Below are 15,404 nucleotides of genomic sequence, written 5' to 3' on the forward strand. Positions count from 1 at the left end.
CATCAAACTGACTGGGAGCTGTGTCCGCCTGGGGTGATGTTTGCATTACGGACCGCGCCGCATGCGGCTACGGGGTTTTCGCCAGCTGAGCTGGTGTACGGTCGCTCGCTGCGATCTCCGCTTCGCATGCTTCGAGAATCGTGGGAAGGCAGGGGCGACGACCCAGTCGTGCTGGAGTACGTGCTTAAGCTCCTCGAACGCTTAAGAAGGGCACAGGAGTTGTCAGGTGAAGCAATGACAAAGGCCCAGCAGAGGGCCAAGGTTTATTATGATCGGACCGCCAGGGCCCGTCGTTTTGAGGTGGGCGATGAGGTCATGATATTGCGCACATCGCTAAACAACAAACTAGACGTGCAGTGGGAGGGCCCAGCACGAATTGTTCAGAAACTGTCGGACGTTAACTACGTGGTAAGTCTGCCAGGAAAGCGAAAAGCACAGCAAGTTTACCACTGTAATCTGCTCAAACCTTATAGACAAAGGGAAGCAGTGGTGTGCATGATGGTAAACGTTCCTGAAGAGCTTCCGGTCGAGCTTCCGGGACTAGGCTCAGTGACGAACAGGGAAGACACCGATCAAGTCATTAGTGACTTAATCAGTAGAGCATCGCTGTCGCCTGAGCAGAAAATCGAACTACACCAGCTCTTACAAGAGTTTCAAGGTCTGTTCTCTGAGAGGCCTGGTAGGACTTCTGTCCTTACTCATGATATAGAACTTACCTCCCCAGAGCCAGTACGATCCAAGGCGTACCGGGTGTCACCCCGCCAGAGCGATATTATGGAGGCTGAGGTAAAGAAAATGCTAATTGACGCAGGTGAGAGTGATTATACCTCCCCTTTGATTTTAGTTGAGGTACCGGGCAAGGAACCTCGCCCTTGCGTCGACTACCGCAGGCTTAATTCCATCACTAAGGATCAAATTTATCCGATCCCTAACATCGAGGAGCGCCTTGAGTAAGTTAGTAGCGCTCAGTTTATTTCCACCCTAGATCTTGTCAGGGGTTATTGGCAGGTTCCACTTACAGAAGAGGCTAGTAGGTATGCGGCGTTCATTTCACCAATGGGTGAAATGAACACAGATGGCTCAGTAAAACTCAACAGCGCTGCTGCTGCAGTCATCATCCCGGCACAATCTGAGGAAATCAAGTTAAGAAAGAACTTCATGTGTGACCACATCAACGGGTGCAGAACTCGCGGCGCTCCGTGCTGCACTTGATTTCATTAAGCAGAAACCACCGCAACAATGGACAGTCTTCAGTGACTCCAAGGCAGCCCTTCAGTGCATACGAAGCCCAATGCGCCACGGACCCAATGAACAACTGGCCTCAGAAATTCGGCACATATATCATCAAAGCTATGATAAGGGACACAACATAATCTTTCAGTGGCTACCAGGACATTGTAACATCAGCGGGAATGACCAAGCCGACGAAGCCGCCCGATCGGCACATGAAAGTGGTCAACGAGTCTTCATTCCGCTTTCGCGAACAGACGCTGCGGCTGGGCTGCGATTGATGTCCCGTGAGTGTACTTTGCCCCTGTGGGACTCAAATGTTTTCACCATGTGTCGGTTGCGTTCGTTGTCTCCGGACATACGGATGCACCTCCCGCCAGGATTACCACGACGTGAACAGACCATGCTTTACCGTCTGTGGTTCGGCGTTGCGTTTACAAACGCCTATGCTTTCCTCATAGGAATGGCCGACAGCCCCACGTGCGACACATGTAACATCGACGAGACGCTCGCACACATTATCTGTGTCTGCCCGCGATACAGTGCTGAGAGACAAGTGATGTGCAGGGTACTGGACAAGCTGGACAATCGTCCACTTTCAGAACTAAAAGCTTTAGGCCAATGCTCCGAAAGAACATCCGCGTTGAAGGCCTTATTCGCGCTATTAACGTTCTTGCGGTCTACGGGGCTTCACGACAGACTCTAAGAATGCCGCCCCCTACCGTTCTGTAGTGTACGCGCTTTGTTCGTGCTTGTCTCCCTTTCTTTCTATCTCCCCCTTCCACTCTGTTTCTCTTTTTATCCCTCTTAACCCTTCCCCCTGCGCAGGGTAGCCAACCGGAACTACCTCTGGTTAACCTCCCTGCCTTTCTCTGCATTATTTTCTCTCTCTCTCTCTCTTCACCAATGGGAACATTCCGTCCTAAAGTGTTGAGTTTTGGTTTGAAGAACGCGCCATACTGTTTTTCAAGCCTCATGGATAAAGTGTTCCGGGGACAGCAAAAATTCGCTTTACCGTATTTAGACGACGTAGCGATATTCTCCGCATCCTGGTCTGAGCATATGGCACACTTGCGGGCAGTATTAACCCGCCTGCGCGAAGCGGGCTTGACAGTCAAGGCTCCCAAGTGCCAGTTAGCACAGGCCGAGGTTGTCTACCTCGGTCACGTGATTGGTCAGGGTCGTCGCCGCCCCTCTGAAATAAAGGTGGCCGCTGTGCGAGACTTCCCGCAACCGCGCACGAAGACCGATATTCGGTCGTTCTTAGGTGTCGCCGGCTACTATCAGAGGTACATCCCCAGGTACTCTGATATCGCGGCTCCCCTGACGGATGCTCTAAGAAAGACAGAGCCGCAAACAGTCGTCTGGGACGAGACAAAGGAAAGAGCTTTGAGCGCCCTAAAGAGCGCCCTAACAAGCCAGCCTGTGCTACGATCGCCAGACTACACAAAAGGGTTCGTAGTTCAGTGCGATGCTAGTGAGCGAGGCATGGGCGTTGTACTGTGCCAACGGGAAAATGGAGAAGTAGAACACCCCGTCCTGTATGCTAGTCGTAAGCTGACCAGTCGTGAGCAGGCGTACAGCGCCACCGAGAAAGAGTGTGCGTGTCTCGTGTGGGCCGTTCAGAAATTGTCATGCTATCTAGCCGGCTCGAGGTTTATCATTGAGACGGATCACTGCCCTCTCCAATGGCTGCAGACCATCTCTCCCAAAAATGGCCGCCTCCTGCGCTGGAGCCTCGCTTTGCAACAATATTCCTTTGAGGTGTGTTACAAAAAGGGGAGTCTCAACGGTAACGCCGATGGCTTAAGTCGAAGCCCCTAACGTAGGAATCAGCCTCAAAATTGTTTGTTACTGATGTTTTTCTTCCTGAGGCAGGATTTTTAACATATTGCTTTTGTGTAGTGTTTCAAAGTGATGATGTTCTTTCTAGTGCAATTTTCCAATTTGTGGACGCGTTCTGAGTGCTGCTAGACTACTGTAAGGAACTAGGCAGTGGTATAGAAGGGGAAAGAGCCTGGCAGGGCTTAGTGAGGGTTGTGCCGTGCTTGCTGACTGAGCGGTTGAGTTTCAGCGTAGTTCTAACGCTTGTCGGGAACGAGAACAAAAATGTGAACTCTACCGAAGTCACTTTGCAGTGTCCTGTGCGAACCTGAACGAGAGAACGAGGCCTTCTCTGTGCGCTGCGCTCAAGAAACGTCGAGGGACGCCCGACTTCGGTTATGAGCATCATCGAGCGACATCCCTCCGGACAGCGGATGCAGTCCCCTGACCATCGGGATCTCCTTCCCCCGGCGGGGCGGTCTGTTACGTTTCGCCTACGACGCGCGGTATAGCCGGCGCGGATGCAACGGACGCGGGGGCTTCGTTCAAAGCGGCAGACATTTTGGCCCGTTCGGCGCCGCCGCTACGCCTCCCCGCCAAGCGCGTCCAGGCCTGTTCTAATGCCACGTGTCTTCATGTGCGTGTGTGTGTGTATGTGCATGTTGGTGCCCACGCTTGTCGAAGCGCGGCAGCCGGGGAGAGGAGCTCCCCCAACTGTGAAGCGAGGGGGTCTGACCGGCGCCGACACGACGTATGCGCCACCTTCTCTTCCCATTGTGCCCGAACGGCGCCGGCACGACGGCTGCGCCACCTTCTCATCCCTTTGTGTCCGAGCGGCACAGTCACGTGCTCGTCTATAGAGGGGTTCCTTCTTGCCCTCAACTGCGAGAGTATAAAAGCAGGTGCCCCCGGACGCCAAGGGAGGCTCTGATTTCTTCTGTTGAGTAACGTGCACTCCCGTCTCTCTACTTCGGTCAACCTGACCGGCAACTCTTTGCGATGTTAGAATAAACAAGTTGTTTTGTTGTTACCAGTCGACTCATGCTTTGCCGGGACCTTCGGATGCTTCCAGTTGTGCCCCAGGCCGCCAGGCCAACGCTACCCTTGGGGCTTGCGACCCAGGTGCAACAACGGGCGTCAGCGCCGAGTTCCCAACAACTCGTGCCAGCGGTGCGATTCCAACAGCGTACGCCGCATTTACTCGAATACAGGTCGAACGCGAACTAAGTCGACCCCTATATATTGAACTCGGCGAGACATAAAAATATGATTCGAATATAGGTCGACCCATATATTTTTGGTAAAGCGAGGAACTTGGAACATGGCACACCTTTATTTACCGTAAGCTCAACTATATACTAAATCTCACTATTCGGTGCCACAACAAGCTGCATCTTCGTCGGAACTGCCAAGGAAGTCATCATGGTCGAATGCTCCGCAGGCGTACTCGGCACCCCCAAAAAGACGTGCTCCTCGGGCCCGCCGAGCGCGTTGGATATGTAGCATTTCTTAAAGCTATAGTTTGGATAATCTCCCGAATGGCTTTACGGCGGGCGCGACGCGGAGGAACTCCATTAGCTCGGTGCTTTTGCTACTTTCTTTCTTTCTTTTTTACAAATATCGGTCGAGATTCTTTGGTCACGGATATAGGCCGGTAGCTCATTTTAGGCAACATTTTCGAAGAAAAAAAAAAGCAGATCAACGTATATTTATTGATTAGCAAGAACGCGTACAGTCAGCCTACGGCAAAAATTCACCGACCACGGGATATGAGAAAAAGGTGAATATTTCCTCAGCCTCGGAATACAGCCTGGACCGACAGTACTAGTATATACGCGAACAACGCAGTGTTGTAAGGTTTTACTAGCTACGCACGGTCACAAACTTCTCGGAAATTCAACGTTTTCTTAGATCCCGTGGTCCGGATCCTTTTGCGGTTGACTGTACGTCAGCGCTACGGTGTGCGAGAGAGACCTGAATTTGCTCTCGAAAGTCTCTTCAAGATCTCTCTCTCTCTATCTATCTATCTATCTATCTATCTATCTATCTATCTATCTATCTATCTATCTATCTATCTATCTATCTATCTATCTATCTATCTATCTATCTATCTATCTATCTCCTCTCTCTCTCTCTCTCTCTCTCTCTCTCTTGCCATGCGCCTATTTAAACAGGGTGTCCCATCTATCATGCACCAAACTTTAAAAATATGAAAATGCCGCGTAGCGGACAGAACCAAGGTAATCTTGCCTGCCGTCGCTTGGAGATACTCAGATAATTTTTTGCAATCCGCCCAGTTGGATAATTAGTATTAATTAATCAACTTCTCAAACATTATAGTTAGATGAAAGATGCCAATGAGAAAATTGTAGAGCAACATGAAAAATTGGAGGACGCTTAAGCTTCGCCTTTAAGAGTGGAACGCGACAGCGTTCTCGTCGACCCGCCAAGGGCTGTAAGACAATGGGCTACGGCGCAGCGACTACGCGCCCCGCATCGGACGCGGTGAGCGTCGAGCAACGCAGCGTTCGGCGCGACAACGAAATGTGCGCCTGAGCAAGCGACGCACGCCTGAGCTATAGAAACAGCTCGTTTCTAAGGCAACACCGCGTTCACTAGAGGCGCTTTCGTACCGCTTTGAAGCATCGAACTGTACTTAATGACCTAGTGTCATTAAAACATTTTTAGCAATGTCGCGTCAACAAGCTACTGGTTGGCGCATTTAACATTTTTGTGTTGGTTTCTCTATTTTGTGTTGTCACATTGGAAGTAAAGAAAAAAAAAAAACTCGTGGCTCAGTGGTAAAGTCTCCGTCTCACACTCCGGAGACCCTGGTTCGATTCCCACCCAGCCCATCTTGCAAGTTGTTTTTTATTCATGAAGTGCCTGCTGGGATTTATCGCTCACGGCCAACGCCGCCGACACCGGCTTTTCTGCGACACGAGCTCCTTAACGCTGTCGCGTTAAAATTCCAGACACAGCTTCCTACTGCTCAATACGTGCTACATAGCGTTTCTCCGAGCGCGAAAGAAGCCCGCAAATAGACGCAAACTGCCTCGAGCGGCCAGTCACGCGGCAATTTCGCGTGCTTCTTTCACGCTCGAAAAAAAGAAAAAAAAAGAAAGAAAAATAATCTGAGTATCTCCAAGCGACGGCGAACAACATTACCTTGGTTATGTCCAGCTACGTGGCATTGGCATATTAAAAAAAAGAAAATCTTGGTGCATGATAGTTGGGACACCCTGTATACACATACATCGCAGCGGGAAAACAGCGTCGCTGCTCAAGGGCGAACGCGATCGAAAGTTCCCGAAGCTACACAGCGTGAGTAACACGCCTCGGGCAAACCACGGTTTATATATATCTTCGGCCTCAATCTCGCGTTGCCTTCTGGTTCTTGCGCATCGACAACGATCAAGGCAACGAACGTGGCGGATTTCCCGACGTTGCTCTATAGGAGCAACTAATACGCGCAGGCTAATCGTGCACGTCAAATGCAGCTCGGAGAGCCGGCTCTCAGTGCGCTATAGTGCGTCGCCGTAGCACGACTGGTACAGCGCAACGCACGCTTTTAATGCGGAGGTCGTGGGTTCGGCTCCCACCGGCGGCACCGTTGTCTTTTTAGTCCACTTTCATGTACATTTTATTCATTATCTCTACATTTCAACCATAGTTAATTACGCCCCGATGCTTTCGTTGACTTCTTTGTCTGTAGGCTTATATGGTCCATATTATATATATATATATATATATATATATATATATATATATATATATATATATATATATATATATATATATATATATAATTTTGCGCTTCAAAATGAATAAATCAAGAAACAAACGAGAATTTCCCAGACTCTCGTGTTATATTAATTTCCTTAGCTCAATTACTGCGAATAAACAGCAGTTACGAGACCCCGAGTCCTTGCTACGTTTACAGAAACCCACGTGAGCAAAAAAGAAAGAAAACCCCAGAAATTCAGGCTAGCCGGTACAAAATTATCGTGGTGTCTTAGGAAGTTACGGAAGCATACCATATCTTCAAGACCTCGGATGATATTGCCAGCTGTTCACCGGTTGCACTGTCCGCTAAAGATATGCACCTTTAGGAAGCCGTGTGTGATTAGCAATGCTGTCCGCATATTCTTTCCTCGTGAGTTTCTCGCGCATGCGTGACTTGGGTGAGGGCTGTTCGAAGCCATTCAGTCGTGCGGTTTTTAAAGAAGTGTTTCTGTTGCGAGTATGGGCGCCGTTGTCCATCTTCTTCCCATTGTGTTCTGGATGACACACCACGATGAATGCGTCGCACCAGGAAAACAAAAGAGCTCTATAGTGCCGCCTCGAACGTTCTTACAAAGCCTCGGAGCAGGCTAAGACGCTTTCCCGCTATCTAGGGAAGCACGCAGCTTACATCAAGAGTAACTGCACGACACTAATAATTTTTACCACGCATATATTATGCGAGGGCGCGGCTCTGCTATGCAAGCGTTAGTTGTATGTACGCTGGCGCAAAACGCGGCCGTCGTGTACTTGTTAGAGCGCTCGGCAGGGTTTTCCGCCGCCCAGGGTACCGAAGGCGTATCGCTCAAAAGCCGTTATGTGTACTAACTACATCGAGCCCTGGCCCGGGAGTGTTAGCCAGCGGCACTCACGGCCACGCCGGCCGGATGTGGAACGTCCTTTCAACCGCAGCGTCGTACATGAACTTGGGAACCGCTGCCGTCGTAGCTTAATTGGCATTGAGAAATCACCGCGGAATGCGAAAGATCGTGGGTTCCAGCATTACGAGTACAGCCCTCACTCGCGCACTGAGAGCTGGCACCAAAACGCATTAAATGTGATTTGCGCTGAACAGCATAGTAGCAGAAAATATCTATTAACGAATTTACTGTCCGCTCGACTTTTCGGCCGCTCCAATGTATTTCTTTCACTTAATTCGGCCGTTCTTGACGGCCCGAAGCGATTTATATTCGCGCATATATTTCGAAGGCACGCGTATATGTTACTGAATGGCGCACACTTGATCGAGCGTTTTGAAATGTCAGCACTTAAAATGACTACTCCTTCAAAATGAGGGGGATGTGTTTAGTGCAGGTGGATATAGCCTTAGGACACTTGGCATCCATTGCCTCCTTTCTGCTTATCTTCTTTCGCGGAAAGCTGAAGAAGCGCAATAGCTATAGGTGTATTCTGTTCAGGGCGCCATCATATATCTATACCTTCAGCTAATGAGTTTGCAAAATGGCAAACTGAAAGCGCCGAGGGTTGTCGTGTATACTCACCCGCGTAACTATGACCATCTTGGCAGGAGGAGTTCAGCATCAAAGCTTGAAGTCCTGCCTGGAAAGTAGAAGGAAACCAAAATAAGAAATGCAGGTAAGTATCGAAAACAACGCGCGCTGCATACGACAAAAAAGCGACAAAATATAGTACAGGAAGCGGTACTAATTTAGTCTCAGCTTTCTTTGCTATTTCGGCGATTGTGATGTGCCGGCCTCTCGACTTTATTCCAGAGTTTGGGTGTTAATTGAGGCGTCCGTGTGATATGTTTATGTTACGTTGGCACATTGTGCATGCGATAGACTGCTTGTACAGTTTATATCGCATCTAAATCTATATTTATAAGGGGTTAAACTTCTAAAAAAAAGCGGCATACATAATTTGGAACGTACGTGCAAGAAGCTGGTGGGTGTCAACTACAACGCTAAACAAACAAACAGCCTACTAATAAAAAGACCCGCACATAAAATAAATTTATATCTTGACAGGTATACGGACCATACGCCAGTCAAGCTTATCGCTAACTGCCGACACAGCCACAACTACAGCCCAGCGTGTGCAACCAGTGACAATCCAATCAGGTCAGAACCTTTTTCTTTCTTCCTTTCTTTCTTTCTTTAAGTTACGCAATCACCATTCCTGGACTTCCTATGCACTGCTGAAAGCGTCGACGTGACTATTTAGTTAAACTTAATTCGAGTTTTCGATCTCCCAATCAGGATGCGGCCCTTACATGATTAGCAGGTCTCAAACGAGTAAATACCGTATGAGCTCGTCCGCTTATTCGGGTCATCGCATATCTCTTGTTAACATATGGAACCCCGGGCTGGATTTACAAGGCCGTTCGTATAACTGTAGTTTCCGTTCGCGATTGACGCGGCACTTCTGGGCTGGCAAATCCCGAGGATCGGCATTGCGACGTACGCCGTGAAAAGGATGCCGCGTTATTGCGAGCCGAATTTTCGCGAAATAAACGCCGAAATGAACAACTATTCACGAACAGTGCCGTTGGCACGCAAATAATCGAAATCAAGAAGACTTCCAAAATTGTTTCATATTTTCGGGAACGTAAATATATCGCATGTATTCATACCCGTTAAAATGGTGGCTCCACGAAGGCGCGTTTTTTCAAGACAACCGCGACGCCCTTGTTCGTTTTTTTTTTTCTCATTTTTTTTTTGTCACAGGAAAGTTCGTTATCGCATACACCGAAAATTGTGTTTTCTTCTTCTTCTTCGTCTTATTATTATTATTATTATTATTATTATTATTATTATTATTATTATTATTATTATTATTATTATTTGTCCTTACAGAAGCGTCGTAGCCAGTGCCCGATTCAGAAATTGCGGGGCCCGGGGCTAACTGCATCCTTGGGACCATAATGACGACGACGATGATGATGACTGGTTTAAGACGCCGAATTTTTCGAAGCCCACATGTTACGTTCACTGATTAGTCATAAAGTATACATCATCTTTATGGGTTCAGGAAACTAATTTCCTGGCGGGGTTTCTAGTATTATTTTACGGTTGTTATCTGACGTACACGCGTTTGTATGTTTCAAGCGTTAGTCCATCACAAATTCACAATTAGTCGAAGTGCCGCATCGGCAAGATGCAGGGACAAAAAAAACAAAAAAAACGGAAGAGCATATTCTTCAAAACAAGAACAATTTTATTAGGCATTCAACCTTCAAGTTATAAATGCATAACATTCAACAAAACGTATGTACAATTCTACACACATACATTACAGTGTACGTATTTGCAACGTGGGCAGCAAGCATGCTCAGCACTTTTTTTTTTTCCCCAGATGGTCGAGCCCATGAAAGTTGGGAGCCCGGGGCTGCAGCCCCCATAGCCCCCACCTTAAATCCGGCATTGGTCGTAGCATAATTCCGAAGCATTCAGCTTGCCATGCATGAATAGTTTTTCCGTTTTGTGTCGCGCGAAATGGGATCGTATATGCCGACCGCTAAATGCAGAGATGTTCACGCAACTGGCGAATAACATTGAAACATCGACGAAAATAAATTACAAATGAAAAAAGGTAAGCGAGTGCGCTTCAGCTCCCACAAGACAGCGAGTTGACACGAGGTTGCGCTTCGACAAGAACGTGTGCGCAGTAAAACCAGAGCAGACGCAGACGAGACAAACAATCGTACATATACACGCAAGATGTTCGTTATAACGGTTCTCCACTCTCTCTGTATATAAAACAGATGCCAGCAATGACGGCGCGAGGCGTGACGCTGAAGGTTAATTACCTCGACGGACGACCACACCCGATGATTACGTATATATACCCCGGACTGTCTGACAAGCGATCGCATCTACAGCTGCTGCGTGGCGCGACGGCAGCCATCTTGGTGTATCCATGTATATTCACACGAACGCCCCATCGCTTCGCAGTTGAACGCGCTGCTCGATCATTAAGAACGCAGATACGCTGCGTTGAGAGCGCGCACAGTAAACGGGGACGGTCCTACATAAGAGCAGTATTTTATGAGCAATCGAAGGCGCACACGCTGTCCATTGATTTCGTATGCAGCTCGCCGATGTATGCACTTTCCGACGCACGCGCTGTATACTCTCCCGCGTGGCTCGTCGTGGGTCCGCAAACGGCCCCCGGAGCCATTTTCGTGCGCGTCCGGAATGTACAGTATCACTCAAACTCGGCTGCGCTTAGCCGCTGCCACACGTTACACGCCCTGTAGCTAGCCCAGCCGACCTACATTTATGTATACGCGCGCCGTATGTTTCGACAACAAGGTTACACGCCAATTTCATTCTGCATTTTTTTTATTTATTTACTCGCGAAGGACCGCCGCCGCCGCCGACTCCCTCTATAACCGAGATAATTGTAACCACTTCCTTTTTCTTACTCTCTTTTTAAGTACAGACGCGCGGCGAGCATTGCCTGCAATATGCGAGAGCGCTTCGGCCTCGTTTCCCAAAATAGCGGCGCTGGAAAAAAAAAAAAAATACGAAGGTCTCTTATTGCGGGGATTTCTCAGCCATGAAATACCCTTTTATAGGACGCCGGCTATCGGCCACGTCGTGTATATCCTATAGCGTCAGGAAGCGGTCTCACAGGCGTCCGTTCGTAGTGGCGTCTCCGTCGACGATCGGAAAGAACAGGGTCGCCGGCGCACGGAGACTGCCGTGCTCTCTGACTTATCTTTATATACGGGCCGCATATCGTAAAACCATTAAAGATTGGCGCATCAGACGCCTCTATTGTGGAGGGTGTTGACAGAACTGTGGTCTAAACAACTTGGCAAGAACGATGCTTGCCGAAAGTATGTTTCTAAGCCACTCCGCGCAGGCGACGAGATTTGTCGCCGGGCCCTTGGCTCGTTGTATATATAGCACGCGCCTGACGCGCTCAGCCGAGGCTCAGAAGACCGACTGAACACTGTTCTTCGCAATCTCTCGTGCCACAGACAAATGAAACCTCTGCAGGGGCCGTATACTCTCGTTAGCGGCCCGTTCACGAGCCCGGTCACGAGTAAATACACAATGACTTCGAAACTTCTAGCAAATATCTGGCAAATTTTGGCAAATATTTGCAAAACTTCTGGCAAATATTGTACGACGAGTTCTCAGCTCAAATATGGGGCTTCGTGTCCCGAACAATACTGAGAATGCTTCCAATGCGGCAGTACAGTATTCGCGCATTTGCAGATGGGACAAATAAAAATAAAATAAAGAAAAAGACGAAGAAGAAAAACGGATCTCACGAACTTCGCAATATGAAATATGCCTGTGGATAGTATATATTTCTGAAAGACACGTATCCAAAGCCGGATCCCATACTTAATGCCTCACTAAGTGTCCCCTACTCCTTACTGAGTAAGCGTTCCTATCTACAGCGACAAATTCGCAAAAAGAATTGACAGTAGGGACACGACTTCCTGTTTTCTCTTTTCACTCTCTGGCATACATCGCTTCCTGCCGCCTTCGATCTCATCGTCTGCGCACGAGTTCCGGAATGCGTACCGTCTCACAGGCCCTGTCACGGTGAAGACCTCGCGTCGCTGGAAAGCCACGCTGCTGACCATCGCTCGCACGTCCGTTAGCGACTGACCTCCGCAGCATCCCCACCGCTGTATACTCTATAGCCACACTGACCGCAATTGTCCGGCGACCGCGTCCGGCGCAAAAGTCCGCGCGCCTCATGCGCAAACAATGGGCTCCGCGCACGCACAAGCACCGAAAGGCGCACTTACGCAGTCGCGCAAGCTCTAATGCGTACGAAAGCCACGCGCACCGACAGGCTTTCACCGTGGCCTGCAGGGCCGCGCACACGTCTGTGCGCCTGCGCACGCAGCGAGCGCAGTCGTCAGCCACTCTGCGCGAATGGACATATCGTAACACACAGGCCGGAAGCGACTTCCTGCTCGCCAAAACTTCCGCAGCAGCGGCGGCGGCCAGCGAGGGTCACAGCGCTTCGCGCTAGCTCCGCGCGGCGACTCGGTGACGCTGTCGTAACAGCGACAACAGGACCATCCAAGCGAGAAGCCGGGTCGCGCAGACCGCGTCTCCGCCGGAGGCTGTGTTATAACGCGGGCTGCGCAAGGGGGGGAGGCGATGAAGGGTCGCGGAAAGCAAAAGAAAAACAACACGCGCCAAAGACACAAAGGCCCCTTTAACGACGCAAAAGAGAGCGCGCGCGCCACAGGAAGAGAGGAGGCACGGGGGACCCGCGGGAGAGAAAGCGGCCGCATATACATATCGGCGCGCATAGCGTGCGAGCTTTCGAAACGGAGGAAGAGCAAGGCACGGACGAATGACCGACGTGACGGTGGGTGGCCACCCGTTGGCCTTTGAGAGGACCGATCAACGCGGCCGCGTGGGTGCTCTGTGTGCGCTGCTCTCGTTTTCTTTTTGTTGAGTGTGGATGACGTACGTCTCACGCGCCCCTCGCTGTGTACCTGCGAAACGAAAACGCGTGCAATATTTGCGACTTTCTCGAGCTTATAAGGCGCACTACGCGAAGTGACGCAAGTAACGGACACGGAACCGCGATTCGCGCGACCCCGAGTTGGACCAAATGTGCCGCTAAGGAATACAAATGGCTTTTCGTTTCGTCACCCTCACTAGTCCTATACGAATTGCTGCTATGTTCATGTGTAAGAAAAAGAAGGAGGAATAAAACAAGAATATTTTGTCTAAGGACTCTGTACGAGGGCGAATCAGGAAGTCTTTGTCCCCCCCTCCCTTTTTTTTTATTAGCTAGAATAAGGTGCACACGGGTAATTACAAATGTACGTACTGCCCTACGTACCTTACACTATTTTTTCACATAGTCCCCACACCTGTTCAGACGTTTGTCCCATTGCAGCACTAAATTTGAGGTGCTCCTGTAGTAGAATTCATCCGGCTGACTATGCATGGGAGTCACTGTCGGACTGCTGTCTTGGCTTCATCGTTGCACGTAAATCGCTGTCCTGCCAGGAACTTCTTCAGCGGACCGAAAACGTGGAAATCACTATAGGGGCGAGGTCCGGACTGTATGGTCGGTGGACGAGACTATCCCAGTGAAATGACCGGAGCTTGTCGGCGGTTCTGATTGCCACACTTCGTTATTTGCGCGTACGACGTGCAGGTGCGAAGCACAACCGCCATCTTCCACAACTGACAGCAGCGCCGTGCAGCGAACCACTATCTGATGATGAGGCACGCCATAGTGGGGTCTCCGGAAATTTGGACCACCTGGGGTTCTTTAGCGTGCACCTAAGTACACGGGTGCTTTCGCATTCCGAAGTTATGCGCCAAGGTCGGAAAGACTGCGACAGCCGACGGGACTGAGGTGACCTGGAAGACGGGCGACGGCTTTGCGGCGAACGGGACTGGCGACTGCTCGGCGACGGTGAACGACGGCACCATGTGGTCGTACCGGCCGTGGCGCGCAGGTTCGGCTCGGCTTGCGGCTGGAAGAGGCGAAAACTGCTGTCTGGACGAGGGCTGTTCGAGAACGGCATCGAGGACCAGCGGTTGCGACAGTAGCGGGCGACATTACCAACGCGGTGACAACTGAAGCAAATAGGTCGATCATCCGGTGTTCGCCACTCAGCCATGTTGCGAGAACCTCGAGAGTACCCACTTATTTTGGGTATGCACGAGCGAAGGTCGTTTCGGTTGACCAGAAACTGGCCACGGTGCAAACTGAATGCGAGTCGACATTGGCGAGTTCTTGGCGCACAATAGCCCGAACAAGGGGAACCACAGGAGCGCATGTATCGCTAACAGGTGGGTACAGAGCCGCGGTACACATGGCTTCCAGCTCACGGCGCACGATCTTCGTCAGCTGCTCTGAAGGCTGCTGCTGCTGCTACCATGCAGGAAAGCCCTGTCGGTCATCACAAGACGATGTTGCAACCGCATTGGGAAGTCGTGCAAATGACTGATAAATACGACGGTTTTTCACCTGCTGCTTGCACTCCGTGATCGTGTCATTAACCGAAGTACAATTTTTACAAATCAGTAGATAGAAGGCGTCATTGGCGATACCTTTTAAGACATGCCCGACTTTGTCAGACTCGGGCATTTCAGCGTTAGCCTTGCCGCAGAGTGCCAGCCCGTCTTGTATATGGATGACGTAACCATCGGTGGACGTTTGAACTCGTGATGCCAACTCTTTCTTGGCGATGACCATCGGACCCAACGGTTTTCCAAAGAGATCTCGCAGCTTATGCTTGCAGGTCTCCCAGTCACGAAGTTCAGCTTCGTGATATCGAAACCGCACTCGCGCTGTTCCCGCCAAGTAAAAAAATTATGTTCGCCAGTATCGCTGCGGGATCTCATTTGTTGTAGCTGCTCACCCGCTCATACATCTCCAGCCAATCGTCGACATCAGCGCCATCGGTAACACAGAAGGTTCCTGGATCAGGCGGATGCGCGAGTACGAGAGTCGACGCAGGCGTTGCCGAACCAGGCACAGTCTCCTGCGACATCGGTGAAGAATCGAAGCGGGGCCACTCTGAAGCTCCGTTCCGTGTCGTTACCCCGCCCCTCTACCAAATGTTACGAAGAGGAATCCCGACGCACGAACTTACAACT

The 15,404-nt window shown here is 50.1% G+C and overlaps 1 protein-coding gene across 2 annotated transcripts in view; it reads right to left on the bottom strand.

The window, feature by feature from the left end:
• Positions 1-15,404, bottom strand: part of ck (unconventional myosin-VIIa ck) — a 197,795-nt gene that overhangs the window by 96,284 nt on the left and 86,107 nt on the right. For both annotated transcript variants that reach the window (XM_075681294.1, XM_075681293.1), the window contains exon 2: positions 8,340-8,397. In XM_075681294.1, coding sequence (XP_075537409.1) covers positions 8,340-8,357 — 18 coding nt within the window. In that variant the 5' untranslated portion in view covers positions 8,358-8,397. The remainder of the gene's footprint in view (positions 1-8,339; positions 8,398-15,404) is intronic.

Source organism: Dermacentor variabilis, chromosome 2 (assembly GCF_050947875.1).
Source record: "Dermacentor variabilis isolate Ectoservices chromosome 2, ASM5094787v1, whole genome shotgun sequence".
NCBI lineage: Eukaryota > Metazoa > Arthropoda > Arachnida > Ixodida > Ixodidae > Dermacentor > Dermacentor variabilis.